General features: G+C 45.3%; 1 protein-coding gene across 1 annotated transcript; it reads right to left on the bottom strand.

Annotated features, from left to right (window-relative positions):
- Window positions 1–8,153: 8,153 nt before the first annotated feature.
- LOC147976290 (auxin transporter-like protein 2) lies at window positions 8,154–12,341 on the bottom strand. Its single transcript, XM_087518675.1, has 7 exons — window positions 12,010–12,341; window positions 11,705–11,890; window positions 11,466–11,578; window positions 11,096–11,279; window positions 10,809–10,906; window positions 9,338–9,803; window positions 8,154–8,730 (listed from the first exon to the last, which is right to left on the bottom strand). The coding sequence occupies exons 1-7, from the start codon at window positions 12,187–12,189 to the stop codon at window positions 8,419–8,421; spliced, it is 1,539 nt and encodes a 512-aa protein (XP_087374801.1). The 5' UTR covers window positions 12,190–12,341; the 3' UTR covers window positions 8,154–8,418.
- Window positions 12,342–14,008: the final 1,667 nt, after the last annotated feature.

A 14,008-nucleotide genomic window follows, 5' to 3' on the forward strand; every position in this document is an offset into this window, starting at 1 on the left:
CCATGTCCGGATGGGACTCTACTTGGCGTGGAAGGCAAGCTAGGCAATACGGATATGTATATCTCCTCCTTTGTAACCGACCTTGTGTAACCCTAGCCCCCTCCGGTGTCTATATAAACCGGAGGGTTTTAGTCCGTAGGACAACATACAATCATACCATAGGCTAGCTTCTAGGGTTTAGCCTCTCCGATCTCGTGGTAGATCAACTCTTGTAATACCCATATTATCAAGTATAATCAAGCAGGACGTAGGGTTTTACCTCCATCAAGAGGGCCCGAACCTGGGTAAAACATCGTGTCCCCTGCCTCTTGTTACCATCCGCCTTAGACGCATAGTTCGGGACCCCCTACCCGAGATCCGCCGGTTTTGACACCGACAACCATGTTCATTGAATCCGATTCAACTAAAGTTGGAGAAGCTGACACCCACCAGCCACCTGTGTGCGAAGCATGTTGGTAGAACCAGTCTCGCGTAAGCGTACGCGTAATGTCGGTCGGGGCCGCTTCATCCAAAAATACCACTGAATCAAGAATCAACTAGTGACGGCAAGCAATATGTATATACCTACGCCCACAACTCCTTTGTGCTCTACTCGTGCATATAACATCTACGCATAAACCTGGCTCGGATGCCACTGCTGGGGAACATAGTAATATCAAAGAGAAATCCTACGCACACGTAAGATCATGGTGATGCATAGCAACAAGAGGGGAAGAGTGTTGTCCACGTACCGTCATACACTGTAAGCGGAAGCGTTATGACAATGCGGTTGATGTAGTCGTACGTCTTCACGATCGACCGATCCTAGTACCGAAGGTACGGCACCTCCACGATCTGCACACGTTCGTCTCGGTGACGTCCCACGAACTCACGATCCAGCAGAGTGTCGAGGGAGAGCTTCGTCAGCACGACGGCGTGATGATGGTGATGATGATGCTACTGGAACAGGGCTTCACATAAGCACCGCTACGATATGACCGAGGTGGATTATGGTGGAGGGGGGCACCGCACACGGCTAAAAGATCAATGATTAACTTGTGTGTCTATGGGGTGCCCCCTTCCCCCGTATATAAAGGAGTGGAGGAGGGGAGGGGCTGGCCCTCTCTATGGCGCGCCCTAGGGGAGTCCTACTCCCACATGGAGTAGGATTCCCCCCTTCCCTAGTTGGAGTAGGAGAGGAAGGGAAGGAGGAGTAGGAGAGAAGGAAAGGGGGGCCACCCCTTCCAAACCTATTCCAATTCGGCATCCTACCCAAGGGGGGAGCACCAGCCCCTTGTGGGCTGGTGTGCTTCCTTCTTAAGGCCCATAAGGCCCATAACTTCTCCCGGGGAGTTCCGGTAACCTCCCGGTACTCCGGAAAAATGCCCGAACCACCCAAAACCATTCCGATGTCCAAACATAGGCTTCCAATATATCGATCTTTATGTCTCGAACATTTCGAGACTCCTAGTCATGCCCATGATCACATCTGGGACTCCGGACAACCTTCGGTTCATCAAAACACATAAACTCATAATACCGATCGTCACCGAACGTTAAGCGTGCGGACCCTACAGGTTCGAGAACTATGTAGACATGACCGAGACTCACTTCCGGTCAATAACCAATAGCGGAACCTGGATGCTCATATTGGTTCCTACATACTCTACGAAGATCTTTATCGGTCAAACCGCATAACAACATACGTTGTTCCCTTTGTCATCAGTATGTTACTTGCTCGAGATTCGATCGTCGGTATCTCAATACCTAGTTCAATCTCGTTACCAACAAGTATCTTTACTCGTTCCGTAATGCATCATCCCGCAACTAACTCATTAGTCACAATGCTTGCAAGGCTTATGGTGATGTGCATTACCGAGAGGCCCCAAAGATACCTCTCGGATACTCGGAGTGACAAATCCTAATCTCGATCTATGCCAACTCAACAAACACCATTGGAGACACCTGTAGAGCACCTTTATAATCACCCAGTTACGTTGTGACGTTTGGTAGCACGCAAAGTGTTCCTCCGGTATTCGGGAGTTGCATGATCTCATAGTCATAGAAACATGTATAAGTTATGGAGAAAGCAATAGCAACAAACTAAACGATCATTGTGTTAAGCTAACGGATGGGTCAAGTCAATCACATCATTCTCTAATGATGTGATCCCGTTATTCAAATGACAACTCATGTCTATGGTTAGGAAATAGAACCATCATTGATTCAACGAGCTAGTCAAGTAGAGGCAAACTAGGGACACTCTGTTAGTCTATGTATTCACACATGTACTAAGTTTGCGGTTAATACAATTCTAGCATTAATAATAAACATTTATCATAGTATAAGAAAATATATAATAACTTTATTATTGCCTCTAGGGCATATTTCCTTCAGTAGCTCCATATCCTCTCAATTAGAAAAATATTGTCAAATTGCAGCTACTAACCTTGCAGGCATCTGCACTTAACCGGATGCATCGGTACTTGCCAAGAAGCAAGTACAAATTTACATATATGGTGCCAATGCACAGAAAGAGAGTACGACTCAAACCGAGATCTGCTATGAGGTGCTCCAAACCCCGGTCGGAGTCTGGTTTGACACTCGGGGTCGACATCCCTTGGTATCCGGGTGGATGACCTTACGGAGCACCGAATGCTAGCTATATGGCTATAAATAAAAGCACTGCATGGGAGGTAACCCGAAAGTCCATAAGTGTCTTTCTTAGTTTTGTGTCTCCAGTCTAGTTGCATTCATGTTGCACTGTCACTTTTGTTTTATTTTGAGCAGTTGCTATCTGAGTTGGGTTCATATAGTTATCATTGGTAAAAATTCTAGCATATCAGTAGCATGTTTTTGTTGCATACCTCTTACATTTCTTGCAATTTTGCCATGTGCCTAACGTGAGGAGGGAGCACAAAAAGTCGCATGAAGTTCTACAGCTCCAGGAGAAAAGACAGTGTTCCATATCATGAAATTTTTTGTTAATAGCATGAATTTTTATTATTGAGAGCAGGTCATTTTTTGGTTAAGAGCATGGCATCTTTATTATTGTGAGAATGGCATTTTTATTTATTAAGATTAAGGCAAAATTTAAAAAATTCACAAATTGATCAGATAGCATATTTACATTTTTTGTTTTCTTTTCATCATGGTATATTGTAAGAAATGGCATTTTTACCCCCCCCCCCCCCTCCTTTAGATATGGATGGTCACGTGGCATTTTTTTCAAAGTTTCTGTTCTTTTTCAATAATGCAACGGTGGCATGGCAATGTCTAGGTTTTTTTCTTCTAAATTTTGGCATGTGAAATTGTTTTTCAATTTTTCTGTAATTTGTTTGTTTTTCGCGGGTGTACAACACCCGGTCAATTGTGAACATGACTACATTTTTTTCTACATCGTGTTTCTTTGTGGTGTTTAGATTTTTTTAAATCAGGTTTAAAATACTTGATTTCAAAGCTTTGCAGTGTGTGAGGGGTTTCTCCATAGACATCAGCGAGATATTTCGGTCCATTTCTATTAATTTCACTCTTAGTCACGTAAAACTATTTGATCTCCCGGAAATCTGAAATTGAAGTCTGAAACTATGCATAGATATTAGTTCAACCATATCAATATTTTTATTTTAGGTAGAATTTTTTTTGTTTAATTTTGTCAGTGTCGGAAATTTGTTTTTGACCAACTAAATTTTTGTTCTCAAAGTTTTTATTATTTATATTTTTTTTCACTTATGGCATTTAAGTGAATACTTAGATATTGATCGGAAAAGTTTAGAAGTAACAACGATTTTTGGCGTTTTCACTCGCATGAATATGCTATTATATATTTCGTATGATAAAAATAACACGTCTATTCACTACCAACTTGACTACATACTCAAAAAAAATATGGAATGGACTTGGCATGCAGAAAATAGACATGGAAACATTAGCAGTATGCATGCCTTCGTCCGACCCGGGAAGCTTGGACCAAGGGTTTTGTATCAGCCACTAATCATAATTATTATATTTACCTATTATTATTATTATTATTATTATTATTATTATTATCATTATTATTAATGTTGTTATTATTATTTGTGCATCATCAGTATTGCATAGGCAAAACGTTGCCTTCATACTGGGTTTTCTGCGTGTTTTTATTGATGGAGTCTGCCAGCGAAGCACCTCTTTCTTGTCCCTGGATTACTCACCTCCTCTTTTAAGGCAAAAAAAAAACAAGCCTTAGTCATGAGGCCCTTGCAGAGTATTTTGACTGTCCCTCTTGTTCATAGAATACACTAAAACTTCGTTTGGATGTTTGCATTGGGAGCCTTGCCATTGCATGGGATTGAATACCAATATCACAGTATATTGGTATTGAGATTGAATGCCAATATTTCTGTTTGGATGTTTAGGTATTCAGAACACGTACTTGATACTGAGCTTGAATGCCAAATGTTGTTTGGATGGTCAAAGTTAGGAATTGAGTGGAGACATGTCGGCCGACCGCCGGAGATCAGGATGGCGGCGAGGCGAGAGGGTGGAGCTTAGGGTGGAGGTGGGCAGGATGGAGGCGGGGAAAGAGGGTGGCGTCGGGAGCTAGAGCTCGGGGTGGAGGCATGCTGGCCGCCGGATCTCGGGTGGAGGCGGGGCAGGAGGGTGGCACCAGCCGCTGGAGCTCGGGTTGGAGGTGGGGCAGGATGGTCTATGTGTGTCGCTGTCGTTCCTGGGCACGGGCAGCCGCGCGGGCGAGACCTTTCATGAATGGGGATGGGAGGGACGACGTAGGTTTCCAATACTGGGAGCTCGTAGTTGGTGCCTTCAGCGCCAACTAGGAGTTTCGGCGCCCACGTGGCCGTGCTCTTGGGCCTGCCCAAAACGGGGGCGGTTCCAAGAGGAAAAATAAGGGGGAAATGGCGTGCGCGGAGTAATTGAACGGTGTCCTCATTTTTCGTGGTACGTTGCGCTAACCACTAGACCACCTAGGAGGGTCTGACAAGTTACATCTTTACCTTTTTTATACTGTTTCTTCTTTGCTTTTTCCTCTTTTCATTTTCTGTTCTTTCCTTCCTTTTTTGATGATTTTTTTTAAATTCGCGAACTCTTGTCAAATCGATGAAATTTGAAAAAGTTCACAAATTTGAAAAAAAGTTCATCGAATTTGTCAAAAGTCCATTGATTTTGAAAAAAAAATCATTGAATTTGATAAAACTTCATCGAATTTGGAAAAAAGTTCATTGAATTTGAAAAAAGTTTGGAAAAAAGTCCATCAAATTTGAAAAAAGTCATCACATTTGAAAAAAGTTCATTGCTTTAGAAAAGAGTTCGTTTATTTTTTTAAGAAATCATCAATTTTGAATAAAAACAAGAATTTTAAAAAATTTGCACAATGAGAAAAGATAAAAATTGGATTGGGTCGGGAGTTTTGGTTTTTCGTTCGTTTTCTTCTGTTGCTCTAAACCCTAAACCAAAATAGCGACGGGAACTAGAAAGGTAAAACCATAAAGATAAAAATTTGCACAATGTTGAGCATATACACATTGAATTGGGTCGGGAGTTTTTTGCCTTAGCGACAGGTTGCTCGATATCGAGCCCGAATGCCAAGGCCAACCAAACAGTGGCATTGGGGATATTCGGCCCAAACTAATGCTAATACCGAGTACCGGTCTGAATGCAAACATCCAACCGGAGGCGAACCCTATTTGACGCCCGCGTGCGTCAAACTGCTGCAGCTTCACTGAAGCGCACGCGGGTGGGCCGACCTAGTTCGCGGCAGAGCATGCTGCCTGTTCGCTATTTTGGTTTTTCGTTCGTTTTCTTCTGTTGCCTTTTTGTTTTCTCTTTTATTATCTTTTTGGTTTTACCTTTCTAGTTCTTTTATGTTCGTTTTGTTTTTTTATTTCTAGTTTTATCTTTCTCTTTTACAATACGGAAATGTTTCATCCTGCATTCTTTTCATTAATACTTTAATACGATGAACAATGTGTTTCCTCTGTTTATTTTTAATTCTCTTCCTTTCTTGTGTATTATAAAAGAGTTCATCGCATATTACAAAAAATTTCATCATATATTTAAGAAAATGTTCACCGTATATTAAGAAAATGTCTGTTGTCTACTTAAAAATCGTTCAGCATATATCAGAAAAATGTTCAATGTGTATTTTCAGATTGTTCAGGTTATATCACAAAAATGTTAAATACTCAGTCCATTCCTTGATATAAGGTGTATAGATTTTTGAGAAAAAGTCCGAAATATAAGGTGTATTGGATTGCACCACTCATTTGGATAATTTTTATAGGGATTTGATTACATTTTCTTATATCGGGCAAGCTCCTCTATTTCCTCATGTCAGTTAGTCAGGTGTAATCTCGCCCAAAACTTGTGAAATTTTCACTCCACGTGTGTTCTTTAATTTCCGTGCCAAAAACTATATCGAGTATGTATTTTCAAATTGTTCAGCATATATCACAAAAAAGGTTCAATGAGTATTTGAGAAATGTTCATCATATATTATGAAAATATTCAACGTATATAAAAAATGTTCAATGGTCAAATTTTTATTTTTGGATCAGTTACTACATATAGTTCTTAATTAATCACGCAGCCTATTGATTGCAATCACACAGCAGCTCAAAGTGGTAAGGAACTCTAGCTCTCTATCACTGGGTTGGGAGTTTGATTCCTACGTGCAGCACTGATTTTTGGGATTTTTAGCATTGGTTGGCTGTAACGCCAAGAAATGGGCAGGCCCATTCAATGGCGCCCTGCGCGGATGCACGTCTTCTTGACACTCCAAATCAGCCTACTCACAAACGAAACCATATATGGAAGAAGCCTGAGGTGAGAGCTGTTAAAATAAATATTGGTGCTTCTTTTCATGTGGATAAGTTTACGGGATCTTGTGGTGTCATTGCTTCTTCACCATTATGTAAACGATCTCGCTATCATTTGATGAATAAAGTTTAAGATACTAAAAAAACCTCTCTCCTAGTGCGAGCCGCATCATGGATCCTTCTCTCGTGTTGAAATCATGGCCTCTACCCTCACAGCCCGTGGCCTAGCCATTAGACAACAGTTGCTCAAAAAAAAAGAGCCAGTGGGACAACATTGCAGTCACACTGCCAGTCACACTTTTGTATCGTCATTTTTGTTGACATTTTGGACGAACAATGTTAGTTTATTTGGAATGACTCTACTAGTATTTTGTGATATGTCAATAACGCGGAAGAGCATATTCATCAGGTACCTTTGTCAGATTAGCTCGTCCCCTCGTACCCCTTGTCTCGATCGTCCCATCCCTCCTCCACCCCCCTGTCCCCTCGTACCCCTCGTCTCGATCGTCCCATCCCTCCTCCACCCCCCTGGTCGCCGCTGGAGGAGAGCGTTGGGCAGAGTCTGTGCGTTCGATGGTGGCGGCGGAGGGCTGCTCCTTTTTCCCGGGCTGTAACGCGGCGAGGGCGCAAGCTCCACGGAGGTGCGGCTATCTTCCTCGATCAATGGCGGCGCGGTGGCTCCTGGTGGAGGCGTCTGTGCTGTTGCGGGTTGAGATGGCTAGAGGATGGAGGTGGGGCTTGGCGTGGCCGGTGACGGCGGCGACGTTCGGCCCGGATCCAGTCTTGGCGGTGGCGGTGGCGACTCCAGAACGGACCCGAACATGGCGGTGGCGACTCCAGAACGGCCTCATCGTGGATTGATCGACGCGAGGACAAATTGCAGGCGCCTGATGTTTAGCAAACGCGTAGTGATACTACCTTCGTCCTGGTTGATTGGTTCCTTTTGTATTTTGTGTCAAATTTTGACTAAATATTTAACTTACAAAATGTTAATGCATATCAACAAAAAATATATTGTTGAATTTGTATTTTAACATAGTTTCTAATGATATAATTTTTTATGACATGCATAAATATTTTGTTAGTTATATCTATGATCAAAATTTGGCACAAATATAATAAGGACCTATAAACCAGGACCAAGGCAGTACACAATATGCAGAATAGGGACCTATATACTCCTTTTCAGCCTCTACATACCACAGTTAGCCAGCTAGTACTTCTCCATTTCTCATTGGGAGCGAGTAAAGTTCACGACAGCCAAGACATAAGGCAAAGAGCTCCTGAAGTCGTGATTCCTGATTCCTCAGCGCATAAATTAGCACTGTATAGTACTGCCAATGATACAGCACTGAATGGTACCCCAAAAGAGAGGAGCTCCAAGCAAAGCATAGCATATGCATGAGAATAAGAGAAAGCAACAGCTAGATGCTTCACGCCAGGCCAGAGCACAGAGCAAGAGACAAACATCAGTCATCACCCTCCCCCTGAATCCAAAAGAAGAAAATAAACAGCAAGCTTGCTCCCTACTCACCGGTAGTTTTTCTTACTACACTGATCAATCAGTAGCAGCGCTAATTAACTAGAGCTAACCAGAGCAGCAACCTCGGAGGCTTCTTAAGCTTCAGAGCCCGTGGCTGTGGCGCCGGTGGTGGCGGAAGAAGTGCGCCGGCGAAGGAGCCGGCGCCGGCGGGAGCATCGTCAGGTTGCGGAGGCCGCCGGGGAAGGGCCAGGAGGCGTCCGGGATGGGCGGCGTGGGGCACTGGTAGCACTTGGTGAAGAGGCCGAAGGTGTCGATCTGGCGGACGAAGTTGGTGATGCTGGCCCAGCCGCCGAAGCCGAAGCCGACCACCAGCACCCACACCACCACGAACGCGTTGATCACGTACGTGCCCGTCCATCGCCCCACGAACCGCGGCGGCTGCTCCACGGCGTTCTGCATGTCAAGAATTCATTAGGCCATAGCAAAACAGAGTTCTTACTACTCCCTCCGTAAACTAAATAGTGATCTAAACATTCTTATATTAGTTTACACACGGAGTACATTATAGCACCACTGACTGGACACATGTTGAGCAAATCTCATCACTCTGTTCTTCTTTCTGACGGTAGTACAAACTAATGGTGTCCATTTTCAGACAAATAACACTTTGACACTGACAACTCATGCAGTTTTGTCTCACGTTCAGTACAGGCACTAAATATGCTTCACGCTTAATCATTGCCATAGCTTTATGCTAACACTCAAGCCAGCCGGTCTCTTGAAAAGTTGTGCTCCTATGCTAGGTGACATCTCATCAGGACCTAGCTGGGCGTGGCACGACATCGATGCCGCTGTAACAAAAGCAAGTAAACTGCTGCGAGATACCCAAAGAACATAGGCGTGCAATGCAAACGCCACAAACCCTACCTACTGCATGCTAAACTCCCAAGCTAAAAGTGAAAGCAAAAGTAGCTACTTTTGGTTAGTGCGTACTAGCAGCACTTGAAAAGACAGTAAAATGAGAAAACTGAACGGGAAAAAAGACGGTAGTAATAGTTACCTCGCGGGCGTGTGCGGAGCGGTAGGTGATCATGTGCGCGAGCGCCGGGATGATGTAGACGGTGAAGCTGACGAGGAGGGAGCCGACGGCGGAGTTGATGGGCCCGAAGAAGGGGAAGACGATGGAGAGGAACCAGATGGGCACGACCACGGGGAGGCGCGCGGCGGCGCGCTTGCAGAGGCTGCGGCAGTCGTGGAGGCCGATGAGCTTCTCCCAGACGAAGTAGAGCGGGGTGCAGGCGAAGCCGAAGGTGATGAACTGGTGGACGAGCATGAGCACCACGGCGGCGTCCCGGAAGGGCGTGCGCGGCAGCAGCGAGAGCGCGTTGGAGTGCGTGAGCAGCTCGTCCCCGAACGCCCAGTACACGCTCGCCGCCGACGGCAGCGTCAGCGTCAACACGTACGCCGTCGCCATCAGGTAGATGGCCTTGAACTTCTGCGGCCGCCACATCGCGTGCATCACCTCCCTGCGCCACACCATACATTAATCCATAGTTAATCGCCTGCATGCACAGCTGAGTTAGCATTAGACGGACGGCCGATGCTTTCACTGCAACCCTGCATGCAGCGAGCGAGAGGACCGGACTCTGCTCTGACGGAGCTGAGGCGTGGATGACTGCAACTTTGCAAGCTAGCGTGGTGCAGGCTACAGAGTTACGTGGACAAGTGCGCCATTTTTGGGCGCATCGAACTTTCGTGCTGTTTGCGTCTGTGACAGGGTTATCGTATCCAGCACGGGTAAAGGAGCCGGAGCCCTGCTGCTGGGGTGGAGTGGCGCCTTTCCCTTTGACTGTACAGACAATGACTGTGATGAGACGGCCGGAGTCCAAGGTCGCAAAGACGACAGAGATGCCCGTCCTGCCTGCCTGCCTGTGCGTATGCGGGCGAGAATTAGCTGCAAAGGAAACCGTACGAGTTTGCTGCCAAGACTGCACAGTGCATGTGTGTAGCCTCGTCAGCTCGCTCGCTTCAGGGTGCCTTCCCAGAACTGCCGTGAGCCAATGCTGTCTTGCTCATGCCCAGCACGCAAGAAATGGACTAGGCGTGTACGCTTGTGGTTACACTGAAATGTGCAGCCTAGCTTGCTGTTAAACTTAAACTACGGAGTCTATTCAGCAACGGCCATGTCTGGAACGTCGGCACTACGGAACCGTTGCAGAATGTACACCGGCAGAGAGTGGGCAAGCTGACGCTGCGCTCTCCCGGTAGCCGGTAATACACGAAATATTGGCCGAGCTGGCCATGTCCTGGTCCGCAGGCCAGTAGTCCAGTGTCCAAAACTTGACATTGCATGTGACCATGCATCCCCATTTTGTGTACTGTATTCACTTTTCCCTTTTGACATGTACTCCACAAATCTATTGTAAAACTACTACTCTACTACTCCCTTCATTCCTAAATATAAATCTTTTTAGATGTTTTAAATGGACTACAACATACGAAAGGACGAGGTTTTTGTTAGCTATACTTACACAGTAACTGCATGGCCGCCGAAGGTGTAGAGAATGTTGGTGGCCCCGGTGAAGTAGAGCACCATCTTGGTCGGGCCAGAGTGCTTCACACCATCAACCTGAGTACAGTACCGTATACGTACATATTATGCACCCACGAAATGGACAGCACAAGTGGTGTTATTCTTTCAGTATATATAACACACGTTGCATTGTACGCCCGATACATGCATGTCAGTCACTGTATTGAGTTGTCACTTTCGTATGATTGTATGTATCCACACGACTGGCCACACGTAGGTACGTACCTGGCCATGGAGAAGGGACGCAACGGCGAGGTACCACGCCGTGTAGGTGGTCATGACGAGGCCGAGGAACGACCAGATGCGGTAGTTGTGGAAGGACGGGATGAAGACCGTGGTGGCGCAGCACGCGCCGAAGATATAGGTCCACGTCCTCTTGTCCAGCCGGTCGTTGATGTAGTAGATGTTGCTGCACACCATGCATCATACATACACTCTCTTGAGCCACTCTCCATGGACACGAAGAAACAATAGAGCCAACAGCAAAACGAGCTTGGAGACGATCGACTTTTGTCTCTCTTTTTCTCAGGTGTCCGCCTTTAAGCAAACATCGATGAGTATCGGTCATGATGAACGCCCATGAGCACGCACGTACCTGGCGCAGGCGATGAGCTGGATGACGGAGCCGAAGAGGAGGAAGGTGCAGTTGAAGGCGAGGCCGACGTTCCTCCAGTGCCTCCCCAGCAGCCCGTCCAGCACCTCGAACCACTGCGCATCAGCGGCGATTTCAGTTGAGAACTTCAGATCCACCACATGGATCATGGAGATGGAACACGGACGGCGAAGTAATAAGAACTGAGATGAATGTGGTGGTCGGCCTTCTCCCTCACTCACCTGGATGACATGGTTCCTGAAGTCGGCCTTCTCCCTCTCCTTCCTGGTCCGGTACTCCACGTAGAGGATGCTGATGAGGTACGCGGTCCAGCTCCCCATGAGACCGTAGAAGAGCTGGAACAGTATGCCGCTCAGCATCCCCAGTTGCGAGAAGGAGTAGGGCAAGGTCAGCAGCACCTGGGCTACCTGAGGGTCACCAAACCATTCGCATGGTAAGCACAAGCTATTACAGCGCAGCCGCCGCAGACCAGACACGAACACAATGGCGTTAGACGTCAAGAAAATGGCTGCGTAGTGGTGCTCACCTGGTTGGAAGCGCAGCTGAACCAGGCGTCGTAGGCGGAGCCGCCGTGCCAGAGGAGGCCGGAGAGCCGCGACTTTGCGGTGCTCGAGGCGCCGTCTTGCTCCATCTCCTCGTACCGCCCTACGCCGATCGTCCCCGGCGCCTTCTCGTCGGCGAGGCCATCGTTGGCTGCTGCGGCCATGGTCACTCGACTGTTCTTCACACGGGATGTCCTATCTGCTACTTCCTGAGGTAGACTCGCGTTGTGTTTTGTTGATCGAGCGTGCAGCTAAGCACAGGCCGAGGTCGGTATGCTGAGAAGAGGGGGAGCGGTGCCGTATATATGCAAACGCAAACGGGGTGATTGGCTACTAGCTGGGAGGATGAATAAAGCACCAAGATGAGCATAAAGAAAAATGGCTTTCTCATAATAATCTCTCTGCTTCTTTCCATGAGCTCTTTTCGCTACAGATGTGTGTCTGTGTGTGCGAAAATCCTACACTTACGGACAAGAAGGCACGGAGGGAACGCACGGGATTACGTGTCCCAACTAATTTCCCTCCCTTCGTCCCTGATTTCAACTGTGGACCCTTCTGAATTCCAATGAACCATTGCCAGGTCAGTCCGTACTTCGTAGGTTGTCATACGTGAATCTGTGTCCGTAAGTCTCCCTGTGTGTGTGAGAGAGAGAGGGGCGAAGCAAGGACAAAGAAAACGTGACGCAGTGACTCAGTGACTCAGTGAAGCAGCTAACCTTATTTTAAGCGTATGCTCTGTGCTTCTAGGGAAAAGTGTAAGGGGAAGCAGAACAGCACGCCGAGAAGAGCCAGCTCTCTTCAAATTGGAGAATTTGCATGGTGGGCATATTAACGAAAACTGCTTTTGGAGTCCGAGCTACATGTAGGCCTACATTCGTAGTTTTTAAAATTCATATTTCTATGTTTCAAAAATTCTGAAAAAATAGAGATATACATGGAAGTATTACATGTGTGTAAATTTTCAGGATGAAATAAGTTGAAATCAGGGCTGTGCAAAAAAAAATCTGAGGCTTTTTAGCACATGATACTATTCATCCTCAATATCCATGAATTTGTTTCTTTGTATAGGTCGCATTTTAAGGTATTTCATCCTGAATTTTTACACCATATGCATTTCATCCTTGTATACTTGCATATTTTCAGATTTTTTTGTAACCGGAAAGTTTGAAGTTTGATTTTTTTTAAAAACATTTCGGGATCCATGGAGCCCGGTCACCAAAACGCCCCACTCATATATTAGTCGCTTCAAATTAAACTTAAATACTTGTACATATACAAAGATAAAAGGTGTAAATACATAGTACTGTAGCTTAAAATTTTAAGCCCTTATGGTTTTTAAACAGAGTATACGTAGCCATATTTTTCTTAATCATTTTTCAATGATATGCATGTTAAAGATGGTGGTATCTGTTCCTATGTTTAGACCTTTTGCATATTGTGCCTCCACTGACACAAGTGTACAGAGTTGCACTCCACAAAATTACCTCATCTTTATCTAGGGCTAGGGGCCAAGAACGCTAAAACACACAGAGACTATTTTGGATTTAATTTGTATACTCAATTTAGCTAATGATGTGACGTGAGTTACACATACTTGATAAATTGGCTAGCACAAACAATTGAAGATCAAGCCAGAAAAATATGATGAACAAAGATACGCAAGCAATTGAAACTTGAAATATTGTTTTACAAGAATCAATTTATTCAGATTATTTTGGGGGGTGGGGTGATGACATTAAAATATTGGCTTAATAGGAAAATATTTCTATTTGCAAAACTGAAAATTTAGCTATAAGTTAACACTACAAAACACACATAGGAAACACAAAGAAATAGTTTTTTATGGCAAATGCAAAAAAATGAAAACAAAAAATAGAAAACCAAAATATTATGTACTAGTTGACGAAAACTTGAGAGTTTCAAGATGGAGAATATTAGAAAAATGAAACTTCTGTGATGCTATTGAAATCTTTGGTTGTTTCA

Source organism: Triticum urartu, chromosome 4A, assembly GCF_056163025.1.
Source record: "Triticum urartu cultivar PI428250 chromosome 4A, HENAU_Tu73, whole genome shotgun sequence".
NCBI lineage: Eukaryota > Viridiplantae > Streptophyta > Magnoliopsida > Poales > Poaceae > Triticum > Triticum urartu.